A 26,922-nucleotide genomic window follows, 5' to 3' on the forward strand; every position below is an offset into this window, starting at 1 on the left:
ATCAGAGTCATATGCACACCATTTAAGAATTGCAATATCTCCCTCTAGATCATATGCTGTTATAGTGGTTTTGTAGCGGTGTGCTACACGCAGCGCTGAAATAACGACACGGAGTCGGTAAACTGCAGTTAAAGAAGATTTTATTCGAACTTTGCAGCTTCGCTTTAAAGCCTCCCTGATCCCGCCCTCCCCAGGCGCGGATGCTGTAGGAGGCACGTATTCACAGTACCGCGCAAGCTTTTCCCTTTGTTGGTGAAGCAGACCTGGTGCCCTTTTGGGACTGGCCTTTGTGCCAGCGCGCTGGCTATTTGTGAGCCGGTTCGAGTGCGCTAGGAAGTGGGTCGCCACCCCCAGAACCGACGATAAACCCCCCCCCCCCCAATGTCCACAGTCTGGGACAGACCCTGTTTGGGAGGCCGGCCTCTGCTCCGCGGAGCCGGAAACTCGACCGGTTGCGCCAAGTCCACATGAGCCGGTTTGAGGCGGTCCACCGTGAAAACCTCCTCTCTCCCCCCAACGTCCAGCACGAACGTGGACCCGTTGTTCCTGAGCACCGTAAACAGCCTCCTCGTAGGGCCGTTACAGATGTGGCCGATGCCCGCCCCTTCGTACAACCACAAACTTACAGTTCTGCAGGTCTTTGGGTATGCAGGTCAGGTTCTGCCCAGGACTGCTGTGGGTTCTTCCTCTTGCCCCCTCGGGGCCAGTATGAACTCCCCAGGGACAACCAGGGGTGCGCCGTACACCAACTCGGCCGACGAGGCGTGCAGATTGTCTTCGGGCGCCGTGCAGATGCCGAGTAGGACCCAGGGAAGCTCGTCCACCCAGTTAGCTCCTCTCAGGCAGGCCATGAGAACCGACTTTAGGTGACAGTGGAAATGCTCCACTAGCCCGTTCGACTGCGGGTGGTAGGCAGTGGTGTGGTGCAGCTGAGTCCCCAAAAGTCTGGCCATAGCTGACCACAGGCTGGAGATGAACTGGGCGCCTCTGTCGGAGGTAATGTGGGCCGGTACACCAAAGCGAGATATCCAGGTGGTGATCAGTGCCCGGGCGCAAGATTCGGAGGTGGTGTCGGTGAGCAGGATCGCCTCTGGCCATCTTATGAACCGGTCCACGATAGTGAGGAGGTGCCGCGCTCTGCGCGACACTGGCAGGGGGCCCACGATATCCACATGAATGTGGTCGAAACGTCGGTGGGTGGGGTGGAACTGCTGCGGCAGAGCTTTGGTGTGCCGCTGCACCTTGGCCGTCTGGCAGTGCATGCACGTTCTGGCCCCTTCACTGACTTGCTTGCGGAGACCGTGCCAAACGAACCTGTTGGAGACCATCTGGATGGTTGGCCTGATGGAGGGGTGCACTAAGTTATGAATGGAGTCGAAAACGCGTCACTGCCAAGGTGTCGGGACAACAGGACGGGGCTGGCTGGGGGCGACGTCACAGAGTAGGGTCCTCTCACCTGGGCCTACGGGGAGGTCCTGGAGCTGCAAACCGGAGACTGCGGTTCTGTAACTCGAGATCTCCTCGTCTGCCTGCTGCGCCTCTACCAGCGCCTCAAAGTCTACCCTCGGGAAAGGGCATGAATGTTAGGGCGAGAGAGCGCATCCACCACGACATTGTCCTTACCCGAGACGTGCCGGACATCCGTCAAGTATTCAGAGATGTAGGACAGATGGCGCTGCTGGCGGGACGACCAGGGATCGGACACCTTCGTGAACGTAAAGGTAAGAGGTTTGTGGTCAGTGAATGCGGTGAAGGGCCGACCTTCTAGGAAGTACCTGAAATGCCGGATTGCCAGGTATAGCGCCAACAGTTCCCGGTCGAAAGCACTGTATTTGAGCTCGGGTGGCCGCAGGTGTTTGCTGAAAAAGGCCAGGGGTTGCCAGCGACCCGCGATGAGTTGCTCCAGCACCCCACCGACTGCCGTGTTAGATGCGTCCACTGTGAGGGCGGTAGGGACGTCCATTCTGGGGTGCACTAGCATTGCGGCGTTTGCCAAGGCTTCTTTCGTTTTAATGAAAGCGGCAGCGGACTCCTTGTCCCAGGTAATGTCCTTGCTTGGACCCGACATCAGGGCGAACAGGGGGCGCATGATTCAGGCAGCTGAAGGGAGGAAGCAGTGGTAGAAATTGACCATACCCACGAATTCCTGAAGGCCTTTGATTGTGGTGGGTTGGGGGAAATGGCAGACGGCATCTACCTTAGCGGGCAGAGGGGTTGCCCCGTCTTTAGTAATCCTGTGGCCCAGGAAGTCGATGGTGTCGAGCCCGAGCTGGCGTTTGGCCAGGTTGATTGTTAGACCATACTCACTCATTCGGGTGTAGAGTTGACGGAGGTGGGACAGATGCTCCTGATGACTGCTGCTGGCTATGAGGATGTCATCCAAATAGATGAATGTGAAGTCCAGGTCGCGTCCCACCGCGTCCATTAACCGCTGGAATGTCTGTGCGGCATTCTTCAGGCCGAACGGCATGCAGAGGAACTCGAAAAGGCCGAACGGGGTGATGAGTGCCGTTTTGGGGACATCGTCCGGATGCATCGGGATTTGATGGTATCCCTGGACGAGGTCTACCTTGGAGAAGATCCGTGCGCCATGCAGGTTCGCTGCAAAGTCCTGAATGTGCGGCACAGGGTAGCGGTCCAGTGTGGTAGCCTCGTTCAGCCTGTGGTAGTCGCTGCACGGTCTCCAGCCCCCTGTCGCTTTGGGCACCATGTGCGGGGGGAGGCCCATGGGCTGTCGGACCGCCGGATGATCCCCAATTCCTCCATCCTCTTGAACTCCTCCTTCGCCAGTCGGAGCTTGTCCGGGGGAAGCCGCTGAGCACGGGCATGGAGGGGTGGTCCCTGGGTCGGGATATGGTGCAGTACGCCGTGTCAGGGGCATGGCTGCCATGAACTGCGGTGCCAGAACCGATGGGAAATCCGCCAGGACTCTGGTGAAGTCGTTGTCGGACAGCGTGATGGAGTCGAGGTGTGGGGCTGGCAACTGAGCTTCTCCCAGGGAGAACATCTGAAAGGTCTCGGCGTGGACCAGTCTCTGCCTTGGCAGGTCGACCAGCAGGCTGTGAGCCCGCAAAAAATCCGCACCCAGAAGCGGTTGGGCTACGGCGGCCAGTGTGAAGTCCCACGCGAACCGGCTGGAGCTGAACTGTAGCTGCACCGTACGGGTGCCGTAGGTCCTTACCGTGCTGCTGTTCACGGCACTCAGGGGGGGACCCAGTGCCCTGTTGCGGGCGTCATAACTCGTCAGAGGTAAGATGCTGATCTTGGCACTGGTGTCGACCAAAAAACGGCGTCCCGACCTCTTGTCCCACACATACAGGAGGCTATTCCGATGGCCAGCCGCCGTAGCCATCAGCAGCGGCTGGCCCTGGCGTTTCCCGGGAACTTGCAGGGCGGGCTACAGCGGCGGGCTTCTGTGCCCCACCGCTGGTGGTAGAAGCACCCTCGTTCGTTGGGCTCCTCACCCCTGCCTCTGGGGTTAGTGGGCTCTGTGGCCAGGCCTGGTCTGGTTTGCTGCTAGGAGCGTGGCCTGGTGATCTGTGTGATGGATGCCCCACTCTCCTTCTTGGCATTCCACAGCAAGTCCGCCCGGGCTGCCACCTTCCGGGGGTCGCTGAAATCCGCGTCAGACAGCTGCAGGCATATGTCCTCGGGCAGCTGCTCCAGGAATGCCTGCTCAAACATGAGGCAGGGTTTGTGTCTGCTGGCCAGAGACAACATCTCATTCATTAAAGCCGATGGAGGTCTGTCTCCCAAGCCATCCAGGTGCAGTAAACGGGCAGCCCGCTCGCTCCGTGAGAGTCCGAAAGTCCTTATGAGTAGGGCTTTGAATTTCGTGTACTTGCCGTCCGCTGGGGGAGACTGTACGAACTCCTCAACCTGGGCCACTGTGTCCTGGTCGAGGGAGTTCACCACGTAGCAGTAACGTGTGTCCTCTGAGGTTATCTGCCAAACATGGAATTGGGCTTCTGCTTGCTGGAACCACAAGTGAGGTCGCAGTGTCCAGAAGCTTGGCAGTTTCAATGAAACTGCATGAACAGATGCGGCGTCGTTCATCTCCGGTCCAAATATCGTTTGGACCGTCGGGGTCACCAATTGTAGCAGTGTGCTACACGCAGCGCTGAAATAACGACACGGAGTCGGTAAACTGCAGTTAAAGAAGATTTTATTCAAACTTCGCAGCTTCGCGTTGCCTCCCTGATCCCGCCCTCCCCGAGCGCGGATGCTGTAGGAGGCACGTATTCACAGTCCCGCGCGGGCTTTTCCCTTTGTTAGTGAAGCAGACCTGGCGCCCTTTTGGGACTGGCCTTTATGCCAGCACGCTGGCTATTTGTGAGCCGGATTGAGTGCGCTAGTAAGTGGGTTGCCACAGTTTTCCATACTTTAAGAGTCAGTTTCACCCATGGGTTATCAATTGTATTTATGTACCTTTGCAGGTTGTTATCAGCCAAAATTGCTTATATGGGGATGGGAAGTACCCACTCCTCAATGTTTTTCCATTGAGCGTCATATGATGGGTTACACCAACATATCACAGCTCTCAACTGTGCTGCAAAATAATAATCTCTAAGAGAAGCCCCATCCCCCCTTTTCCTTTGCTAATTGCAAAGTTTTGAGACGAACTCTAGGCCTTTTACCCTGCCAAATATAGAATGTACTGATTCTAATGTAATAAAATATAGAATAATACTTTAACTTTCATAAATAAATTGTTCTTCACTCCACAATTCAAAGTAAATGAAACCCTGCAATTTGTGATAGAAATAGCTCTAAATAAAAACAAGGATAAAGAAGGGTTGATATTACTTTAAAAATACCTTGGGAAGAAGAGTTTGGAGATACCTGAAAATCAACTGACTCTCTTCTCTTTAATCTTAAGAGCATAAAAACATACAAATTGGCATATTTCAAGCCTATTCTACTTCTTCATAATCAAAATGACTGGTTGATCATCTGCCTCATGTCCACGTTAGCACCTGATCACTATATTAGTTAATTCACTTATTGTCTGCAACTCTGTTCCTCGCCCTTCAAAGTAGCCAACAAAGGTTCTAGGATAGAAAATTCCAAAAGTTGCACCTTTTGGAAGAGAACTGCCTCATTCTGTCTGTCCTAAATGGCTGAGCACCCTACTATGTGACTGCTTCAAGCTTCCAGAATCTTCAGATGGTGGTATTAGCCTCTTGGTAACTAATGTATCAATTCCTCTCAGTATCTTGTACATCTCAAAGATATCGTTTTCATTCTTTTCAACTTCATTGAGTAGATATGCAGTCTTCTCAGTCTGTATCCATTGGACAACACCCTGATACCAAGAATTATTCTAATTAACTTATGCTACACTAACTCCAAAGGCATCAATGCAATTTTGATTTAAACTGGTTGAATCATGAATAAAGAATTAATGAATGTGTAGATGAATGAGACCCATGAAATCATTCAGGATTTACCCCAATCAGAAGCCCTGGATGAACCTTGAAGTCCTGAATTTGTGAGAGCGAGATCAGAGGCATTCAAGTCTGGAAATCAAGAATGCTACATCAAGTGCAGGGATGATCTCCGGAAAACCATCTGATAGGCAAAGTGGAGATTCTGGATGAGACTGGAAGTGAAGGAGGGATGCTCAATGGCTGAGGCAAAGTTTGAATGACGTAACCTTTCTCAAAGTTAAATACTGCAATATAGGGTACAACAGAGCTTCACTTCCATATGTGCTCAATGCCTTCTATACTCACTTTGACCACCAAAACAAGAAGCACACCCCCATGTCTTGCAATGATCCTTCGGTCTCAGTATCTGAAGATGACGTGCAGGCTGCCTTCAAGAGAAAGCATCTGGTCCAGACGGAATACCTGGCCAAATAATTAAGATCTGAGCTGACCAGCTGGCTGGTGTGTTCACGGATATCTTCAACCTCTTGTTCAGGCGGCGTGTGCTTCAAGCAGGCTTCAATCATACCGAAGCCCAGGAAGAGCCTGATACCCTGCCCCAACGAAAAGCCTAGTAGTGCTTACATCCACAGTGATGAAGTGTTTTGAGGGGCTGGTGTTGAAGCATATCAGCTTCTGTCTGGGTAACAACTTGGATCTGCTCCATTTTGCCCACTGAAGCAACAGGTCCACAGCAGATGCCATTTTGTTGACTCTTCACACAACTCTGGAACAACTGGATAGCAAAGATTCAAACATCAGGATGCTCTTTATTGATTATAATTCAGCATTTACCACCATCATCCCCTCAAAACTATGATTAAACTCCAAGACCTGAGCCTCAATACCCCCATGTGCAACTGGGTCCTGGATATCCTCACTTGCAGTCAGATGTCTTGGCAAAAGCATCTTCTCCACAATCTCCATCAGCACAGGAGCACCACAGGGATGTGTGCTTAGCCCCCTATTCTACTCGCTTTATATGTATGACCGTGGATAAGTACAGCTCCAACAACACTTTCAAGTTCTCTGATGACCCCACTATTATGGGCCATTTCAAGGTTGGTGATGAATCAGTGTACAGGAGGGAGACCAAAAATTTGGCTGAGTGGTTTCATAACAACAACCTCTCACGCCACGTCATGAAGAGCAAGGAACTGATAGTAGACTTCAGGAGAGGGAAACCAGAAGTCCATGAGCCAGTACTCCTCAGAGGATCAGAGGTGGAGAGGATCAGTAACTTTAAATTCCTGGATGTCACCATCTCAAAGAACCTATCCTGGACCCATCATATAAATATAAATGCAAAGAAAGCATGACAGCACCTCTACTTGCTCAGGAGACTGCGAAGATTTGGCAAGACATCAAAAACCTTGGAAAACTTCTATAGATGTGCACTGGAAAGTGTGCTGACCGGCTGCATTATGGCCTGGTGTGGGAGCACCAGTGCCTTTGAGCAGAAAATTTTTAAAAGGTAGTGGATTTGGTACATTAAATCATAGGTAAAGCCCTTCCAACCACTGAGCACATCTACATGAAACATTGCTATAGAAAAGCAGCAGGCATCATCAAAGATCCTCATCACCCAGGCCGAGCTTTTTTTTCACTACTGCCATCAGGTAGGAGGTACAAGTGCCTCAGGACTTGCACCACCAAGTTCAAGAACAGTTACTGCCCCTCAACCATCAGGCTCTTAAGCAAAAGGGGATCATTACTTTCATTCTACTTCTAATGTTCCAAACATCTGATGGTCTCACTTTAAGGACTCTTCAACTTGTTATTTCATGCTCTTTCATTTCATGTTATTTCATAGTCATTGTTTATTGCATATTTATATTTGCATTTGCACAGTTTGTTGTTCATTGATCCTGTTTACAGTTGCTATTCTATAGATTTACTAAGTAGTCCCATAAAAAGAATCTCAGGGTAGTATGTGGTGACATTTTGTACTCTGATAATAAATTTTACTTTGAGCTTTGAATTGACAGTGTAGCAAATACACAGCAGGTTTAGCTATGTACGTCAAAAGGAAAAATGATTAACATTTTAGCCAAGACCCTTCACTCTGAAAATTCATTCAGCAAGCTTTGCAAGGAACTGAAATTGGTTATTCTATGTCAGAGTTTACAGAAAATGGTGCAAAGAGAAAAAAGAATTCACTACCTAATAGTTCTGTGGGCAAACATGTATTGTTAATGAGAGAGATAAGAGAATGGTCAGATTGTTTCAAGCTGACAGGAAGGCAACAGTAATTCAGATAACTAAACATTATAACAGTGGTGTGCAGAAGAGCATCTCTGAATGTAAAACACATCGAACTTTGAAATGGATCGGCTACAGCAGCAGATGACCACAAACGTCCACTCAGTGGCCACTTTATTAGGTATAGGAGCTACCTAATCAAGTAGCCACTGAGTGTAGGTATTCATTGTCAATCAGAGTTGCTAATTAGAGCAAGATTATAGAAGCAGGGTACAACATGCAGAATCTCCACAAAATCTCCACAAAGTATTTATCTGGGGTATACACTTATAGAAAAGAGTGGAAAGAAAAAACAAGCAAAAGGAAAGAACTATGTACAAGTAGGGAGTGGTCTTTCTTTTTACAAATTATTCATTGATTTGTGAGAATAAAATCAGGCCTATGAGGCATTATGTAGTTAAACCATTTTTCCCAGTATGAATCAAATTGTTCTAGCTTATGATTAAGAGATGCTGTTATCTTCTCCATTTTGTAAATTTCCATTGTAATATCTATCCATCCATGTATTTAAAGCTGGGCTCTCCTGTGATAACCATTTCCTAGTAAAGAGTCTTTTTACCAGCCACCAACAGTATATTCATTAAATTTTATCTCTTTTCCACCATTCTTGAGGTATATATCCAAAATATATGGTCTAAGGGTATTTCACATTTAAAGGTGTCTTGTAGGGCATTGTGTATCCCCCGCCAAATAAATCTGTTATTTTGATAACAGGGCAGTCCCAAAAAATATGATAATGATTTGCATTTTGATTTCTACAATTTCTCCAGCAAACAGGGAGGTTACTATCATAATGGGATTTCTGAGAGGGTGTAATATAATATCATCAAGTTTTTCCATCCAAACTCCCTCCATTTCTGTGAATTGGTACACTTCCATTGATATCTCCATATTGTTGTCCATTTTTCCTCAGATATAATTATCCCTCCTTCCTTCTCCCATTTTGTTTTAATGTATGAAGTCGAATGTGTTCTAAGATTTGACAACCCCTTATACATGCTTGAAATGATTTTACTACCATTATCTGAATTATATGCTTTTCTAAAGAGCTCTATCAAGCATGTATTTGCCTTGGTTACACTTTTAAGTGTCTTATTAACATATTGTTGCATCTGTAAATACTGATAAAAATCTTGTTTTTCTATTAAGTTTTTATCTTTAAGCATTTCAAAACTGAACAATGTTCCTTCTTTCATTACGTTGCCAAGAACTGTTATTCCTTTAGCTGTCCAGTCCTTAAATCTAGCATCCAATTTATTTGGTGTAAAATCAGAGTCATATGCACACCATTTAAGAATTGCAATATCTCCCTCTAGATCATATGCTGTTATAGTGGTTTTGTAGCGGTGTGCTACACGCAGCGCTGAAATAACGACACGGAGTCGGTAAACTGCAGTTAAAGAAGATTTTATTCGAACTTTGCAGCTTCGCTTTAAAGCCTCCCTGATCCCGCCCTCCCCAGGCGCGGATGCTGTAGGAGGCACGTATTCACAGTACCGCGCAAGCTTTTCCCTTTGTTGGTGAAGCAGACCTGGTGCCCTTTTGGGACTGGCCTTTGTGCCAGCGCGCTGGCTATTTGTGAGCCGGTTCGAGTGCGCTAGGAAGTGGGTCGCCACCCCCAGAACCGACGATAAACCCCCCCCCCCCCAATGTCCACAGTCTGGGACAGACCCTGTTTGGGAGGCCGGCCTCTGCTCCGCGGAGCCGGAAACTCGACCGGTTGCGCCAAGTCCACATGAGCCGGTTTGAGGCGGTCCACCGTGAAAACCTCCTCTCTCCCCCCAACGTCCAGCACGAACGTGGACCCGTTGTTCCTGAGCACCGTAAACAGCCTCCTCGTAGGGCCGTTACAGATGTGGCCGATGCCCGCCCCTTCGTACAACCACAAACTTACAGTTCTGCAGGTCTTTGGGTATGCAGGTCAGGTTCTGCCCAGGACTGCTGTGGGTTCTTCCTCTTGCCCCCTCGGGGCCAGTATGAACTCCCCAGGGACAACCAGGGGTGCGCCGTACACCAACTCGGCCGACGAGGCGTGCAGATTGTCTTCGGGCGCCGTGCAGATGCCGAGTAGGACCCAGGGAAGCTCGTCCACCCAGTTAGCTCCTCTCAGGCAGGCCATGAGAACCGACTTTAGGTGACAGTGGAAATGCTCCACTAGCCCGTTCGACTGCGGGTGGTAGGCAGTGGTGTGGTGCAGCTGAGTCCCCAAAAGTCTGGCCATAGCTGACCACAGGCTGGAGATGAACTGGGCGCCTCTGTCGGAGGTAATGTGGGCCGGTACACCAAAGCGAGATATCCAGGTGGTGATCAGTGCCCGGGCGCAAGATTCGGAGGTGGTGTCGGTGAGCAGGATCGCCTCTGGCCATCTTATGAACCGGTCCACGATAGTGAGGAGGTGCCGCGCTCTGCGCGACACTGGCAGGGGGCCCACGATATCCACATGAATGTGGTCGAAACGTCGGTGGGTGGGGTGGAACTGCTGCGGCAGAGCTTTGGTGTGCCGCTGCACCTTGGCCGTCTGGCAGTGCATGCACGTTCTGGCCCCTTCACTGACTTGCTTGCGGAGACCGTGCCAAACGAACCTGTTGGAGACCATCTGGATGGTTGGCCTGATGGAGGGGTGCACTAAGTTATGAATGGAGTCGAAAACGCGTCACTGCCAAGGTGTCGGGACAACAGGACGGGGCTGGCTGGGGGCGACGTCACAGAGTAGGGTCCTCTCACCTGGGCCTACGGGGAGGTCCTGGAGCTGCAAACCGGAGACTGCGGTTCTGTAACTCGAGATCTCCTCGTCTGCCTGCTGCGCCTCTACCAGCGCCTCAAAGTCTACCCTCGGGAAAGGGCATGAATGTTAGGGCGAGAGAGCGCATCCACCACGACATTGTCCTTACCCGAGACGTGCCGGACATCCGTCAAGTATTCAGAGATGTAGGACAGATGGCGCTGCTGGCGGGACGACCAGGGATCGGACACCTTCGTGAACGTAAAGGTAAGAGGTTTGTGGTCAGTGAATGCGGTGAAGGGCCGACCTTCTAGGAAGTACCTGAAATGCCGGATTGCCAGGTATAGCGCCAACAGTTCCCGGTCGAAAGCACTGTATTTGAGCTCGGGTGGCCGCAGGTGTTTGCTGAAAAAGGCCAGGGGTTGCCAGCGACCCGCGATGAGTTGCTCCAGCACCCCACCGACTGCCGTGTTAGATGCGTCCACTGTGAGGGCGGTAGGGACGTCCATTCTGGGGTGCACTAGCATTGCGGCGTTTGCCAAGGCTTCTTTCGTTTTAATGAAAGCGGCAGCGGACTCCTTGTCCCAGGTAATGTCCTTGCTTGGACCCGACATCAGGGCGAACAGGGGGCGCATGATTCAGGCAGCTGAAGGGAGGAAGCAGTGGTAGAAATTGACCATACCCACGAATTCCTGAAGGCCTTTGATTGTGGTGGGTTGGGGGAAATGGCAGACGGCATCTACCTTAGCGGGCAGAGGGGTTGCCCCGTCTTTAGTAATCCTGTGGCCCAGGAAGTCGATGGTGTCGAGCCCGAGCTGGCGTTTGGCCAGGTTGATTGTTAGACCATACTCACTCATTCGGGTGTAGAGTTGACGGAGGTGGGACAGATGCTCCTGATGACTGCTGCTGGCTATGAGGATGTCATCCAAATAGATGAATGTGAAGTCCAGGTCGCGTCCCACCGCGTCCATTAACCGCTGGAATGTCTGTGCGGCATTCTTCAGGCCGAACGGCATGCAGAGGAACTCGAAAAGGCCGAACGGGGTGATGAGTGCCGTTTTGGGGACATCGTCCGGATGCATCGGGATTTGATGGTATCCCTGGACGAGGTCTACCTTGGAGAAGATCCGTGCGCCATGCAGGTTCGCTGCAAAGTCCTGAATGTGCGGCACAGGGTAGCGGTCCAGTGTGGTAGCCTCGTTCAGCCTGTGGTAGTCGCTGCACGGTCTCCAGCCCCCTGTCGCTTTGGGCACCATGTGCGGGGGGAGGCCCATGGGCTGTCGGACCGCCGGATGATCCCCAATTCCTCCATCCTCTTGAACTCCTCCTTCGCCAGTCGGAGCTTGTCCGGGGGAAGCCGCTGAGCACGGGCATGGAGGGGTGGTCCCTGGGTCGGGATATGGTGCAGTACGCCGTGTCAGGGGCATGGCTGCCATGAACTGCGGTGCCAGAACCGATGGGAAATCCGCCAGGACTCTGGTGAAGTCGTTGTCGGACAGCGTGATGGAGTCGAGGTGTGGGGCTGGCAACTGAGCTTCTCCCAGGGAGAACATCTGAAAGGTCTCGGCGTGGACCAGTCTCTGCCTTGGCAGGTCGACCAGCAGGCTGTGAGCCCGCAAAAAATCCGCACCCAGAAGCGGTTGGGCTACGGCGGCCAGTGTGAAGTCCCACGCGAACCGGCTGGAGCTGAACTGTAGCTGCACCGTACGGGTGCCGTAGGTCCTTACCGTGCTGCTGTTCACGGCACTCAGGGGGGGACCCAGTGCCCTGTTGCGGGCGTCATAACTCGTCAGAGGTAAGATGCTGATCTTGGCACTGGTGTCGACCAAAAAACGGCGTCCCGACCTCTTGTCCCACACATACAGGAGGCTATTCCGATGGCCAGCCGCCGTAGCCATCAGCAGCGGCTGGCCCTGGCGTTTCCCGGGAACTTGCAGGGCGGGCTACAGCGGCGGGCTTCTGTGCCCCACCGCTGGTGGTAGAAGCACCCTCGTTCGTTGGGCTCCTCACCCCTGCCTCTGGGGTTAGTGGGCTCTGTGGCCAGGCCTGGTCTGGTTTGCTGCTAGGAGCGTGGCCTGGTGATCTGTGTGATGGATGCCCCACTCTCCTTCTTGGCATTCCACAGCAAGTCCGCCCGGGCTGCCACCTTCCGGGGGTCGCTGAAATCCGCGTCAGACAGCTGCAGGCATATGTCCTCGGGCAGCTGCTCCAGGAATGCCTGCTCAAACATGAGGCAGGGTTTGTGTCTGCTGGCCAGAGACAACATCTCATTCATTAAAGCCGATGGAGGTCTGTCTCCCAAGCCATCCAGGTGCAGTAAACGGGCAGCCCGCTCGCTCCGTGAGAGTCCGAAAGTCCTTATGAGTAGGGCTTTGAATTTCGTGTACTTGCCGTCCGCTGGGGGAGACTGTACGAACTCCTCAACCTGGGCCACTGTGTCCTGGTCGAGGGAGTTCACCACGTAGCAGTAACGTGTGTCCTCTGAGGTTATCTGCCAAACATGGAATTGGGCTTCTGCTTGCTGGAACCACAAGTGAGGTCGCAGTGTCCAGAAGCTTGGCAGTTTCAATGAAACTGCATGAACAGATGCGGCGTCGTTCATCTCCGGTCCAAATATCGTTTGGACCGTCGGGGTCACCAATTGTAGCAGTGTGCTACACGCAGCGCTGAAATAACGACACGGAGTCGGTAAACTGCAGTTAAAGAAGATTTTATTCAAACTTCGCAGCTTCGCGTTGCCTCCCTGATCCCGCCCTCCCCGAGCGCGGATGCTGTAGGAGGCACGTATTCACAGTCCCGCGCGGGCTTTTCCCTTTGTTAGTGAAGCAGACCTGGCGCCCTTTTGGGACTGGCCTTTATGCCAGCACGCTGGCTATTTGTGAGCCGGATTGAGTGCGCTAGTAAGTGGGTTGCCACAGTTTTCCATACTTTAAGAGTCAGTTTCACCCATGGGTTATCAATTGTATTTATGTACCTTTGCAGGTTGTTATCAGCCAAAATTGCTTATATGGGGATGGGAAGTACCCACTCCTCAATGTTTTTCCATTGAGCGTCATATGATGGGTTACACCAACATATCACAGCTCTCAACTGTGCTGCAAAATAATAATCTCTAAGAGAAGCCCCATCCCCCCTTTTCCTTTGCTAATTGCAAAGTTTTGAGACGAACTCTAGGCCTTTTACCCTGCCAAATATAGAATGTACTGATTCTAATGTAATAAAATATAGAATAATACTTTAACTTTCATAAATAAATTGTTCTTCACTCCACAATTCAAAGTAAATGAAACCCTGCAATTTGTGATAGAAATAGCTCTAAATAAAAACAAGGATAAAGAAGGGTTGATATTACTTTAAAAATACCTTGGGAAGAAGAGTTTGGAGATACCTGAAAATCAACTGACTCTCTTCTCTTTAATCTTAAGAGCATAAAAACATACAAATTGGCATATTTCAAGCCTATTCTACTTCTTCATAATCAAAATGACTGGTTGATCATCTGCCTCATGTCCACGTTAGCACCTGATCACTATATTAGTTAATTCACTTATTGTCTGCAACTCTGTTCCTCGCCCTTCAAAGTAGCCAACAAAGGTTCTAGGATAGAAAATTCCAAAAGTTGCACCTTTTGGAAGAGAACTGCCTCATTCTGTCTGTCCTAAATGGCTGAGCACCCTACTATGTGACTGCTTCAAGCTTCCAGAATCTTCAGATGGTGGTATTAGCCTCTTGGTAACTAATGTATCAATTCCTCTCAGTATCTTGTACATCTCAAAGATATCGTTTTCATTCTTTTCAACTTCATTGAGTAGATATGCAGTCTTCTCAGTCTGTATCCATTGGACAACACCCTGATACCAAGAATTATTCTAATTAACTTATGCTACACTAACTCCAAAGGCATCAATGCAATTTTGATTTAAACTGGTTGAATCATGAATAAAGAATTAATGAATGTGTAGATGAATGAGACCCATGAAATCATTCAGGATTTACCCCAATCAGAAGCCCTGGATGAACCTTGAAGTCCTGAATTTGTGAGAGCGAGATCAGAGGCATTCAAGTCTGGAAATCAAGAATGCTACATCAAGTGCAGGGATGATCTCCGGAAAACCATCTGATAGGCAAAGTGGAGATTCTGGATGAGACTGGAAGTGAAGGAGGGATGCTCAATGGCTGAGGCAAAGTTTGAATGACGTAACCTTTCTCAAAGTTAAATACTGCAATATAGGGTACAACAGAGCTTCACTTCCATATGTGCTCAATGCCTTCTATACTCACTTTGACCACCAAAACAAGAAGCACACCCCCATGTCTTGCAATGATCCTTCGGTCTCAGTATCTGAAGATGACGTGCAGGCTGCCTTCAAGAGAAAGCATCTGGTCCAGACGGAATACCTGGCCAAATAATTAAGATCTGAGCTGACCAGCTGGCTGGTGTGTTCACGGATATCTTCAACCTCTTGTTCAGGCGGCGTGTGCTTCAAGCAGGCTTCAATCATACCGAAGCCCAGGAAGAGCCTGATACCCTGCCCCAACGAAAAGCCTAGTAGTGCTTACATCCACAGTGATGAAGTGTTTTGAGGGGCTGGTGTTGAAGCATATCAGCTTCTGTCTGGGTAACAACTTGGATCTGCTCCATTTTGCCCACTGAAGCAACAGGTCCACAGCAGATGCCATTTTGTTGACTCTTCACACAACTCTGGAACAACTGGATAGCAAAGATTCAAACATCAGGATGCTCTTTATTGATTATAATTCAGCATTTACCACCATCATCCCCTCAAAACTATGATTAAACTCCAAGACCTGAGCCTCAATACCCCCATGTGCAACTGGGTCCTGGATATCCTCACTTGCAGTCAGATGTCTTGGCAAAAGCATCTTCTCCACAATCTCCATCAGCACAGGAGCACCACAGGGATGTGTGCTTAGCCCCCTATTCTACTCGCTTTATATGTATGACCGTGGATAAGTACAGCTCCAACAACACTTTCAAGTTCTCTGATGACCCCACTATTATGGGCCATTTCAAGGTTGGTGATGAATCAGTGTACAGGAGGGAGACCAAAAATTTGGCTGAGTGGTTTCATAACAACAACCTCTCACGCCACGTCATGAAGAGCAAGGAACTGATAGTAGACTTCAGGAGAGGGAAACCAGAAGTCCATGAGCCAGTACTCCTCAGAGGATCAGAGGTGGAGAGGATCAGTAACTTTAAATTCCTGGATGTCACCATCTCAAAGAACCTATCCTGGACCCATCATATAAATATAAATGCAAAGAAAGCATGACAGCACCTCTACTTGCTCAGGAGACTGCGAAGATTTGGCAAGACATCAAAAACCTTGGAAAACTTCTATAGATGTGCACTGGAAAGTGTGCTGACCGGCTGCATTATGGCCTGGTGTGGGAGCACCAGTGCCTTTGAGCAGAAAATTTTTAAAAGGTAGTGGATTTGGTACATTAAATCATAGGTAAAGCCCTTCCAACCACTGAGCACATCTACATGAAACATTGCTATAGAAAAGCAGCAGGCATCATCAAAGATCCTCATCACCCAGGCCGAGCTTTTTTTTCACTACTGCCATCAGGTAGGAGGTACAAGTGCCTCAGGACTTGCACCACCAAGTTCAAGAACAGTTACTGCCCCTCAACCATCAGGCTCTTAAGCAAAAGGGGATCATTACTTTCATTCTACTTCTAATGTTCCAAACATCTGATGGTCTCACTTTAAGGACTCTTCAACTTGTTATTTCATGCTCTTTCATTTCATGTTATTTCATAGTCATTGTTTATTGCATATTTATATTTGCATTTGCACAGTTTGTTGTTCATTGATCCTGTTTACAGTTGCTATTCTATAGATTTACTAAGTAGTCCCATAAAAAGAATCTCAGGGTAGTATGTGGTGACATTTTGTACTCTGATAATAAATTTTACTTTGAGCTTTGAATTGACAGTGTAGCAAATACACAGCAGGTTTAGCTATGTACGTCAAAAGGAAAAATGATTAACATTTTAGCCAAGACCCTTCACTCTGAAAATTCATTCAGCAAGCTTTGCAAGGAACTGAAATTGGTTATTCTATGTCAGAGTTTACAGAAAATGGTGCAAAGAGAAAAAAGAATTCACTACCTAATAGTTCTGTGGGCAAACATGTATTGTTAATGAGAGAGATAAGAGAATGGTCAGATTGTTTCAAGCTGACAGGAAGGCAACAGTAATTCAGATAACTAAACATTATAACAGTGGTGTGCAGAAGAGCATCTCTGAATGTAAAACACATCGAACTTTGAAATGGATCGGCTACAGCAGCAGATGACCACAAACGTCCACTCAGTGGCCACTTTATTAGGTATAGGAGCTACCTAATCAAGTAGCCACTGAGTGTAGGTATTCATTGTCAATCAGAGTTGCTAATTAGAGCAAGATTATAGAAGCAGGGTACAACATGCAGAATGTTGTGCTTTCACTGTTAGTGATTAGAGATTAATCTCTAGGTATATGCTGCATTATTTAAAGGATTGCAGACATTCAGTCTACTTCCTGGTTAACATCCTTCCTTTAACACCTCCACTGAAAATCAATCGGTTCGCTTTTTATTTTATTGTAGTTTGTATGAACTGATAAGTTTTGGAACAGTTGCTGCTTTTAACATTAACCATTCCTTACAAAAAGTAATGAATCACCTATTACAAAATCCTAATTTATATTCCAGTGTAAATTATGCTAAATAACTGCAGAAACATTTTATATATTTTTTGCTTTCAAATATTCCATATTTATAGTTGAATGAGATAGTAGACTTTGGTTGCAAGTCCTTTGGTTGAGTGTATTTGTCAAAGAGGCCTTCATTATTACTGATTTTATGGTTATCTCTTCACTGTTGAGAGAATCTTAGAAAGAATCCATCTTCACCTGCTAGTTATAGTGTGAAACGGCTTTAAATTCTCCAGAGATTTTGCACCAACATTTACAGCTGTGCAGGATGAAAAAGGGAGTGTGGTTTATAGGTTAGATACTGCCAGCTTTAATAAAAGATCATCAACCTGAAATGATAACTCCGTTTTTTTTTTCTCTCTCCACAGATGTTACCTGATCTACTGAGTATTTCCAGCATTTTCTGTTATTAGCCAAAATATAATTACTTACAGAGATAAGCCCCTGTAAATCTGCTCTAACAAAATGCTACATCCTCTGAGGAACTTCCCCCGCAGTAAAAGTCTTGACTTTTTTTCAGTTTTCCATAACTAATTTTATTTCTTCATGTGACATTATCAATTTCATGCTATTTAGTGCCAGATGGCACCAGAATGTTTGAAGTGCACATGCTGCTGTTTTCATGTCAATCTCCTTACAGCTCCCAGGTAAATGAGACTTTCATCCCAATAACTTGTCTGGAGATTATACCTAGGACTCTGAAGATGTTTGGCTGTAAAACAACTACAATTGTTATTTTAAAACTGAAATTGTTTAAAGATTGTGTTACCATCTCTGATCTGCATTACTTTCGATCAAAGGTTTATATCGGTGAAGTGCATTTGGAATATTGTATTCAGTCACCCTGCTGTAGAAAAGATGCCATAGGGCTGTAAAGGGACCACAGGAGGTTTACAAGGATGAAGGTTTACAAGGATGGAGCTGGGATTCAAGGGACTGTGTTACGGCGGTTGGCAGTCTATTCATTAGAGCGTAAGGGGAATGAGGTGTGATCTTATAGAAGTTCATAAGATCAAGCAGGCCATTAGAGAGGGTGAATGTATGGAGTTTTTTGCTCTCCAGGGTTGGGAAATCATAGAGGACCTGGGTTTAGGGTGAAAGTGTAGTGATTTAGTAGGAATCGGAGGAGCAACCTTTTCACCCAGGGGGTGGAATGAGCTGCCAGAGGAAGTGGTGGATGCAGGTATGTTAATGTTTAAAAGGCACTTGGATAGAAGGATAGAAGGACACAAGGATAGAAAAGTTTTGAGCAGGGGGTCCCAACCTGCGGTCATTGAACCTCTTCGGTTATTGGTAAGGCTCCATGGCTTAAAGAAGATTTGGAACCCCTGGTTTAGGGGGATTTGGGGCAAACATAGGAAAATGGGACTAACTTAGAGGAGAATCTTGGTCAGCATTAACCAGTCGGACTGACGGGATTGTTTCCGTGCTATATGACTTTATGATCCACTTTGACTTCCTCGTGTCTCATCCTGTAAATGGACTTTGGCAGAGGTTAAGAACACACTGAGCACGCATCGTTTACACATGCAAGCTAGACTTGTCTCTCTTCCATCTACAGTCACCAAAGCCAAATGTGCATTCATACTTGAACTAAATTGAGGATTATGGATGGTTTCCATCAGTGATTTTATTGCTAAAGAATAATTCCCAAAGGGTAAAAGCTAACATGAAGAGAGTAATTTTATAAGAAGAAAAGGAGCATTCAATATTCTTTTCATATAGCCCTCCACAGGCTGTTCTTCATTCTGTTCCCCCATGAGTGGGAAAGTGGTTGCACAGTGATTAATTTATCTGACTAATAATCCATGGTATTTTGCTGGCAATCCAGAGACCCAAGTTCAAATCCCATCACTGCAGCTATCGAGTTTGTTAGTATCTGGAACTTGGAAAAGCAGCAGGTAGTCTCAAGAATAGTAACCCAGATGGTTCATTAGCATCTGTCAGGGGAAGAAATCTGCCATCTTTATCTGATCTGGCACTTTTGTAACTCCTGATCCATCCCACAGTTAATATTAAACGCTCTTTCTCTCTCTATAAGCTAATCAGTTATAGGTACTTTCTCTAGGGGAAGTTTGAGATGGCAATAAGTAGTAATCTTACTGGAGACATGTACACCCTGAAAAATAAACAAAATATGTGTGGAGAACTTTACTAGTAACATGAGGGTCATAGCATTAATTTCTGATTGCTTCTTTATAATGCCTTAAAATGTCTAAATAGTCTGGAGAAGATTTCATTTTCAGCTTCCGAATGTTAAATGGGTTCACTCTTAAAATGATAACAATTATAGTAAAGAAAGGCTCTTTCACTTTCTGTTCTCATAAGTGGCAAGTGAAGTTCCAAGACTCTGGGTGTAGTGACCTTCCCCAATATCTCCAATGGCATGACTCATGAAATTTCAATTTCAATATGAAACAGTGTCACTGCAGTATGTCGCCATGTGTCTGTTATTCCCTGTGTGCAGGTACGAGGCCGAGGGCTAACTGGAAACCTACAATTTGATAACTATGGGCGAAGGTCAAACTACACCATCGATGTTTATGAGCTACGACCTACTGGTCCTCGAAAGGTAAGTTAAATTAAAGCATTTTCATTTAAATTTAAGCAGGTCTGCTTGTTAAGCAAACAACAAATGGTGTTTTTGACATGTGTTTATTGTATTCCAAGAAAACAGGCCTTTTTGAATCTAATAACATATTTTAAAGATTAGTTTTATTTGTAACATTACATCAGAACATACAGTGAAATGTGTCCTTTGCACCAAATTAAAACAAATCAAAATAATATCTGTTCACTTTTGATCATCAGTGCCGAATGGGTATATTTTTATAGATCTTGAGCAATGTATTTCCAGAATGGCCGTTCATATTATTCACTTAATTCTGGGAATCAGAAATTAATCTTACTGCAACTTCTACCATTTTAGCTATTTAAATACAAAAATCAGAAGTGTTATTTCATTTGTTTTGAATGTATTTTGTGTGGGTGGGCAATACACCTAGTCCTTTGTAATTGAGAGTTATTTATCCTTGGCATTAACTGAATCATTATAGTGAAACAGTGTTTCCCCATGGATTTGTACTGTACTATAAGGGAATAGAAGTTATGCTTTGTAATTGACTTCACTGACTCAGACTTGCCTATTTTGCAATAATGAAGATTTCTCTGTTGCATATGATAAAAAGTAATGGTTGCAGTAATATTAAAACAGATAATGTGTCCAAGAAATTGTTTTTCACTGGTTTGCAACATAAAATGAGCAAAGCTTCTTAAATGTACATCTAAAAGCAGAAGGTTGAAGCTTTCTCCAAAGTGCAACATTTGCCGTGAATGGAGAAAAGATAGTCTCCTGAAGTAGCTTGCCAATCAGTAGGGGCGGCCTTTTCAGTAAGATTTGGCTTGGATGATGTGCTGGCATTTAGATAGGCTTTGGTAACGAATTGGAGGATTTTGAACACAAGCTTGAAGAGCTAGGGGTGCTGCTGCAGAGAGATTGAGCCTTGTAATTGGACTCCTGCTATCTTCTGATAACCCCCCCCCCCCCCCGCACCCAATAAAGTGATATTTAAGATCATTTGCAATGAAGGCCAATTCTTTCTGAACAGATCATATTGCATTGGAACGTTTGAGTCTTTGCATCACTATCTCAGCATGTATTATTCACTATGCTTTTCTCCTTTATGTGTCTACTGCCAAAACACTTGGCACTGTTTGCTTTCTGCTGTTACTTCGGAAACATTTTCCCACACTTACTTCCTTGGATCCATTGCCAGTAGATCCAATACCCATGCTGTCTTCTTCCCTAATATGTCTACAGGGCCCGATAAGTCATTATGGTTAAACACTAGTATATCTCAGATGGATTTTGGATGCATTAACAAAAAGTTAGTTTCAGATCACTATGCGTCTATTATAACCTGTGATTTATCCCATTTAAATTCATAAATATGTTTTCGCGCATATCCTGTTTGCTTACTAACTAAATGGGCTTAATTCTTCTTCCATTGCATGGTTTCCATGGTAATATAGACAATAACTGTAAAGTAATTAAATGACCACAAAACAGTATTTTACCATCCTTTTCCTTAAGTGGCTTTTCAACACTTTGAAAAAGAATGCTCACTGTGGAAAATTACTCTGTGGCAACAATTCACATAGAACTATAGTCCTACAAGTGGTAAGAGTGTGTGAGGAAACGAGAACTTCAGCTGCTGTTGGAAGTATTTCACCATCACAAATATTCCAATGAAAAAGCTCTGAAACTTCTCTATAGGATGTTAGAAAACGGACATAAGATGGTTGGAAATTACTTGTGTTGAAAGATAGATGGAGAGATTCCTAAAAAGATATATTATTAAACTGGAAAGAGTGCTGCAAAGAGTTACGAGCTGCTGCCAGGACTTGGGGGTCTGAGTTTTAGGGAAAGGTCAGACAGGCTAGGACTTTGTTCCTTCTGAGAGGTGATCTTATTGAAGTATACAAAATCATGTGGGGCATAAATAGAGTGAATGCACTCAGTCTTTTTTTCTCAGAGTTGTGATATCAACAACCAGAGGACATAGATTTAAGGTGGGAAGAAAAACTTGAGGCCACCGTTTTAGACAAATGGTGGTATCTATGAAGAATCAGCTGCCAGAGGAAGTGACTGCAGCAGTTACAATAAGACCTTTTGAAAGATTATTGAACAGGTGTATGATTGGAAAGTTTTAGAAGGTTATGGGTCAAACATTGGCAAATGGGACCGGCTTGGATGGGGCACCTTGGTCAGCCTGTTTCCATGCTGTATGACTTTATAAACCAGGGTCCACATGCTGTCTTTGAATTCCACCTGGCTTCATTGTTACTTTAGCTCACTATTTTTGTTGATTTATGTACAAAGTACTGAGTGCTGATGAGTCATTTGGGGGAGTTCCAAACTGAGGAGGCTGAAATTTCATGACTGCTAAAGCAACCTAGTTCAATGATTAATTTTCTCTTGGCAATTTAAATCCATTGCTCCATCAAGCTCAATCATTCCTCCAAAGATAAAGCACTTTATTTTTAACTATTAAAATTACCAATGGCTAATAGCTAAGAATGTCCACACTAACTATAATTACTTTAGCCATTTCAATGTTGTGTTCAGTTTATAACCGTATTGTTCATGTTTAGATCCCCCTACACTGTGGCACCTTGTATTAAATAAACATGACCTAAGGACTGTAGCCACCCCATTCCACTTGTTACAAGATGTGGGCATTGCTGATGGAGGTCGGCACTTATACCCTTTGAGGGGGTGGCAGTGAATCATTATGTTGCATGCTGCAGTCCAGGGGTTAAAAATACATTCATGATGCCATTCCGCAGGGAATTCCAGGGTTTTGACTAGTAGTGAAGAAGGAACAGTGGCGTACTGTGATGATTTGGAGGGAATTTGTGGTGGCATTCCCTTAGCTAGGCTGCTTTTTTCCCTCAATGGCAGAAATTGCAAGTTTAGAAATCAAGTAGTCTTCATGTGTAAAAGCAGCACAAATTCTAGACATGGAAGCATAGAAACTAAGAGCTAGAGAAAGCCATTCAATTCTTTAAGCCTTCTCCATGCTCAGTACAGTTCAGGATAAAGACTGACCCCCAGTACTGTATTTCCATTCTCTCTCATGCACCTTGATGCCTTTTCCATTGAGAAAATCACTTATCTTTTGAAAAATATTCATTGACTTGACACCTACAACCCTCTGTGATGGCAAACTCCATTAACTGGCCAACTTTTGAATGAAGCAATTTTTCCCCACATCAAAGCTAAACATGTTGTCCTGAAGCTTTGCTTTAGGCATCTCCACCAGGGGATATACGCTCCCCACTCCCCTCTAGAATCATGGAACACATCAACACAGAAACAAGCACCTCAGCCCATCTATTCTGTGCCAAACTATTATATTGCATCGTCCCATTGAATTCTATCTGGACCATAGCTGTCCACACTCCTCTAATCCATATAGTTATCGAAACTCCTCTTAAATGTTGAAATCGAACCCACATCCACCACTTCCTCTGGCAGCGTGTTCCACACTCTCACCACCCGCTGAGTGAAGAAGCTCCCCCTCATGTTTCTGCAAAGGTTACAGGAAGAAGGCAGATGAATGGGATTGAGGGGAATAATAAATCAGCAATAATGGAATGGCAGAGCAGACTTGATGGGCTGAATGGCCAAATTCTCCTGTCTTTAGGTCTAAATATTTCACCTTTCACCCTTAACCTATGATCTTTAATTCTAGTCTCACCCAACTGTTATGTATTTAAATATCAGTAATATTTGAGTAGTATTGTGAATAAATTGTTGATTAAGTATTCTTTATAGTTTACATAATGTATTCTTTAAAAGTACATAAATGACATATGTCATTACATCATCACATGATATGTGTGCACTTCGGTTAAGTTTTTAAAAAAAAGTTAGGCTCACATCTTGGACTCCTTGTTTTCCTGTAAAGGAGCTTAATATTTTGGAGTTATTAGACATAACCCTGACCTCAGTGGAAAAAATATACTTGCATTTACCCTATCTATACCCCTCGTAATTTGGTATACCTCTATCAAGATAATCTCCCCTCGTTCTTCTGTGCTCCAGAAAACAAAGTGCTAACCTACGCAGCCATTCCCTATAACTCAGGTCCTCTAGTCCCAGTAACATCTTTGTAAATTTTCTCTGTACTTGTTCAATCTTATTGATATCTTTCCTGTAGGAAGGTGACCAGAACTACACACAATACTCCAAATTCGATCCACACCCCCACCTTAAGACCAGAAAAGGAGCCTGGCCCCATCAGGAAATCCCCTCTCATTCTTATTAACTGTAACGAAGCCCAGCAGACCTCCTCATGTTTCACCCCCACCATCCCAGGAATTAGTCATGTAAACCATTGCTGCACACATTGGCAAGTGTATTCTTTCTTAGACGAGAAGAGACTAAAACTATCCACAGACCTCCAACTTTGGCCTTAACAAGCCCCTGCATAACTGAAGCAAGACTTATTTGGACTTGCTTTCAAATCCTTCCCTATGAAAGCTAATGTACCATTTCCTTTCTGCACCTGCATGTTCCCTTCCATTGGTACCCAAGTTACTCTCTCTAATTGGAATACGTACCATTTTGCAATGTAATGCAATTTAAATAATAATCTTCCTTTCACTTTGTCCAATGGATGAAAGTAGAATAACATCTATCCACGTTATACTGTGTGTGCCCTGCCTTTTGAAGACCACAGAATTGCCTCATTGCCATTAAGCCTTTGTACATCTTCCTCACAATTCGTAACTCCACAAAATTTAGTGTTGTCAACAAACTTTGAAGTATTGCATTTGGTAATTTCATTGTAAATCATTGATAAATACTGTAAACAGGTGAGGCCCAAGCACAGATTCTTGCATAGTCTCACTGCATGCAACCACAAAAGAAATTAATTTGTTTATTTTCTCATTTCCTGTCAGTAAACTAATTTTCCATCCATGCTCAATTCATTGCTTCCAGTGTCACATACTTTAATTTCATATACTAATTATTTATGTAAGTATCACTGTTTCCACGTCATCTGATATACCAGATAAATTTGTAAACTATATATATTTTGAAACATGATTTAGAAATTCATGTGGAAATTCCTATAATCTCATCCTTTATTGGAGATTCTTGCATTTTCCCCTCCACGGACATTAGGTTAACCGACCAAATGAAGTTGAGTATATTGTCACAAGTATATTGAGGTGCAGATACAATGAAAAAATTGCTTGCAACAGCATCACAGGTATGCAGTGTTATGATCCCAGCCCCCTCCTTTGTGAGAATCGCAAGAGCACCCATTGGGGGGGGGGGGTCAGTAGACCCAGGAAGTGAGAGAGAGAGAAACGTGAAAAATTGCACATCCCACCAGGGATACAGAATAAGATGCCAGCGACTATTGTCTCATGGAGACCACGTGAAAAGCCCTCGGGCAAGGTGGGCTGGTTGAGAGAGAGATTGCATCATCCCAACCTGATTGACACCTGCGACCCCGTGAGGAAGTATAAAGGAGAGTCTCAGGGGGACAGCCCCTCAGACGCACCCAGAAGACACGAGAGAGTGATCCCGCAGCAACAGGAAGCCATTCTGAAGGAAGCCACTTGCGTTAGATTCCGGGATTGGAATTTGTGGCTGGAATCACAGAAAACCGCTTTTAACTAACATCAGGGAGAGGAAACCAACGCTCCCCCAATTTCACGGAAGATTCATCAAGACTCGGCAACTTCTTTCTCTTCTCCCCCCAATCTCTCTCTCTCGGTCGCCCCACGCAAAACCCAGCGATTTTCAAAGGGCTGAGGCCTGCAGACTTTCAGAGTGACTTTTATATTTCCAACGGACAATCTATTAACCCCTAGACACCAGCAGAACTCACTTCTTAATGATGATTATTACTATACCGGCGCTTTAGATTGAATTTTGACGATGTGCACTATCTGAATATATGTATTAACCCTACTTTTGTGTCCCTTTATAAATAAAAACATTTGAAAATAGTGACAACAGACTTCAACAGACCTCTCTATCTTTGCTGGTAAGTTATCCAGTTACGGGATACGTAACAGCAGCTACAGACAACATACAGAATATAAGTTATACATAGATTATACAAGTTCATGTAGTGCGAGAGATGATCCACAATATTCAATTGTTATGGTAAGTGTTTTGGATCCGTTCAAGGACCTGATGGTTATAGTAAGTCAGCTGTTCCTGAAACTTGTGTGGGACTGCAGGTTTCTGTACCTCCTGCCTGATGGTACCATCAAGAAAAGAGCTTAAACCAGATAATGACAATCCTTGAAGATAAATGCCACCTTTTTAAGGTAGTGATAAGGAGATTGTTGTCCATGATGGACGTGAGTGTATCAAATACTCACTGTGGCATCTTTTGTTCCTATGCTTTGGTACCAGATCATGATGCAACCAGTCAAGGTACCTTCAAAAGCACACCTGTAGAAGCCTGATAAATTCTTTGCTGACATGCCAGATCTTGAGCTTCCTGGAAATTAATGGTGCTGGTGCACCACCTTTGTTATTGTGACCGTGTGTTGGACTGAGAACAGACCATTCATGATGTTAATATGGTTTGCTGTTTACTTTTTTTCTCCATCCTTTTATTTGATAGCAGAACTATTCCTTATGATATAGAATTCAGGAAAATGATAACTTACACATTCTCTAGCTCCCTGGCTACCTTCCTTGATAGTCTAGACACCACATACTGTAGCCACAACGCACCATTGGTAATGGATGGGTTGCTGGTCAAAAAGGTTGCTTTATGTTGGAACGTATTCAATTTTATGAGATGTAGATCTTGAGGGACATGGGCCAAATGTGGAAATATGGTACTAGCTTAAATGGGCATCTGATGAGTTGAACTAAAGGGCCTTTTTCCAGGCTGCACTACCCTGACTCTCATGTGTTCTAAGATGCTCACCTGAGCTGTACCCTAACACAAGACTGAAGCACAAGGCTTCTATTTGCTGAAATATTCCCCAGTGAAGCAAACAAGTGAAGTTAAGAGGACTACAAAGAAACACTGATTCTGTCAATAAATATCATTGACTATATGTCTGACCCAATATTTGTCCAGATGTAATTACACTTTGAACCCAGATTTCATTACAAGCCAAATTAATATTTTGTTAAAGAATCTTACTGTAGGGGAATAAAAGAATCAATAACTGCTTTTTAGTGTTAAATTTTTAAGATCAAGCACAGAATCGACTGAACTAAGTGATCTGCAATTT

The 26,922-nt window shown here is 45.4% G+C and overlaps 1 protein-coding gene across 3 annotated transcripts in view; it reads left to right on the top strand.

Moving 5' to 3' along the window:
* LOC132398034 (glutamate receptor 3-like) overlaps positions 1-26,922 on the top strand; it is a 373,054-nt gene that overhangs the window by 226,516 nt on the left and 119,616 nt on the right. For all 3 annotated transcript variants that reach the window (XM_059976944.1, XM_059976943.1, XM_059976942.1), the window contains exon 8: positions 19,604-19,708. In XM_059976944.1, the coding sequence (XP_059832927.1) occupies positions 19,604-19,708 (105 nt within the window). The remainder of the gene's footprint in view (positions 1-19,603; positions 19,709-26,922) is intronic.

The sequence above is a fragment of the Hypanus sabinus genome, chromosome 8 (genome assembly GCF_030144855.1).
Source record: "Hypanus sabinus isolate sHypSab1 chromosome 8, sHypSab1.hap1, whole genome shotgun sequence".
NCBI lineage: Eukaryota > Metazoa > Chordata > Chondrichthyes > Myliobatiformes > Dasyatidae > Hypanus > Hypanus sabinus.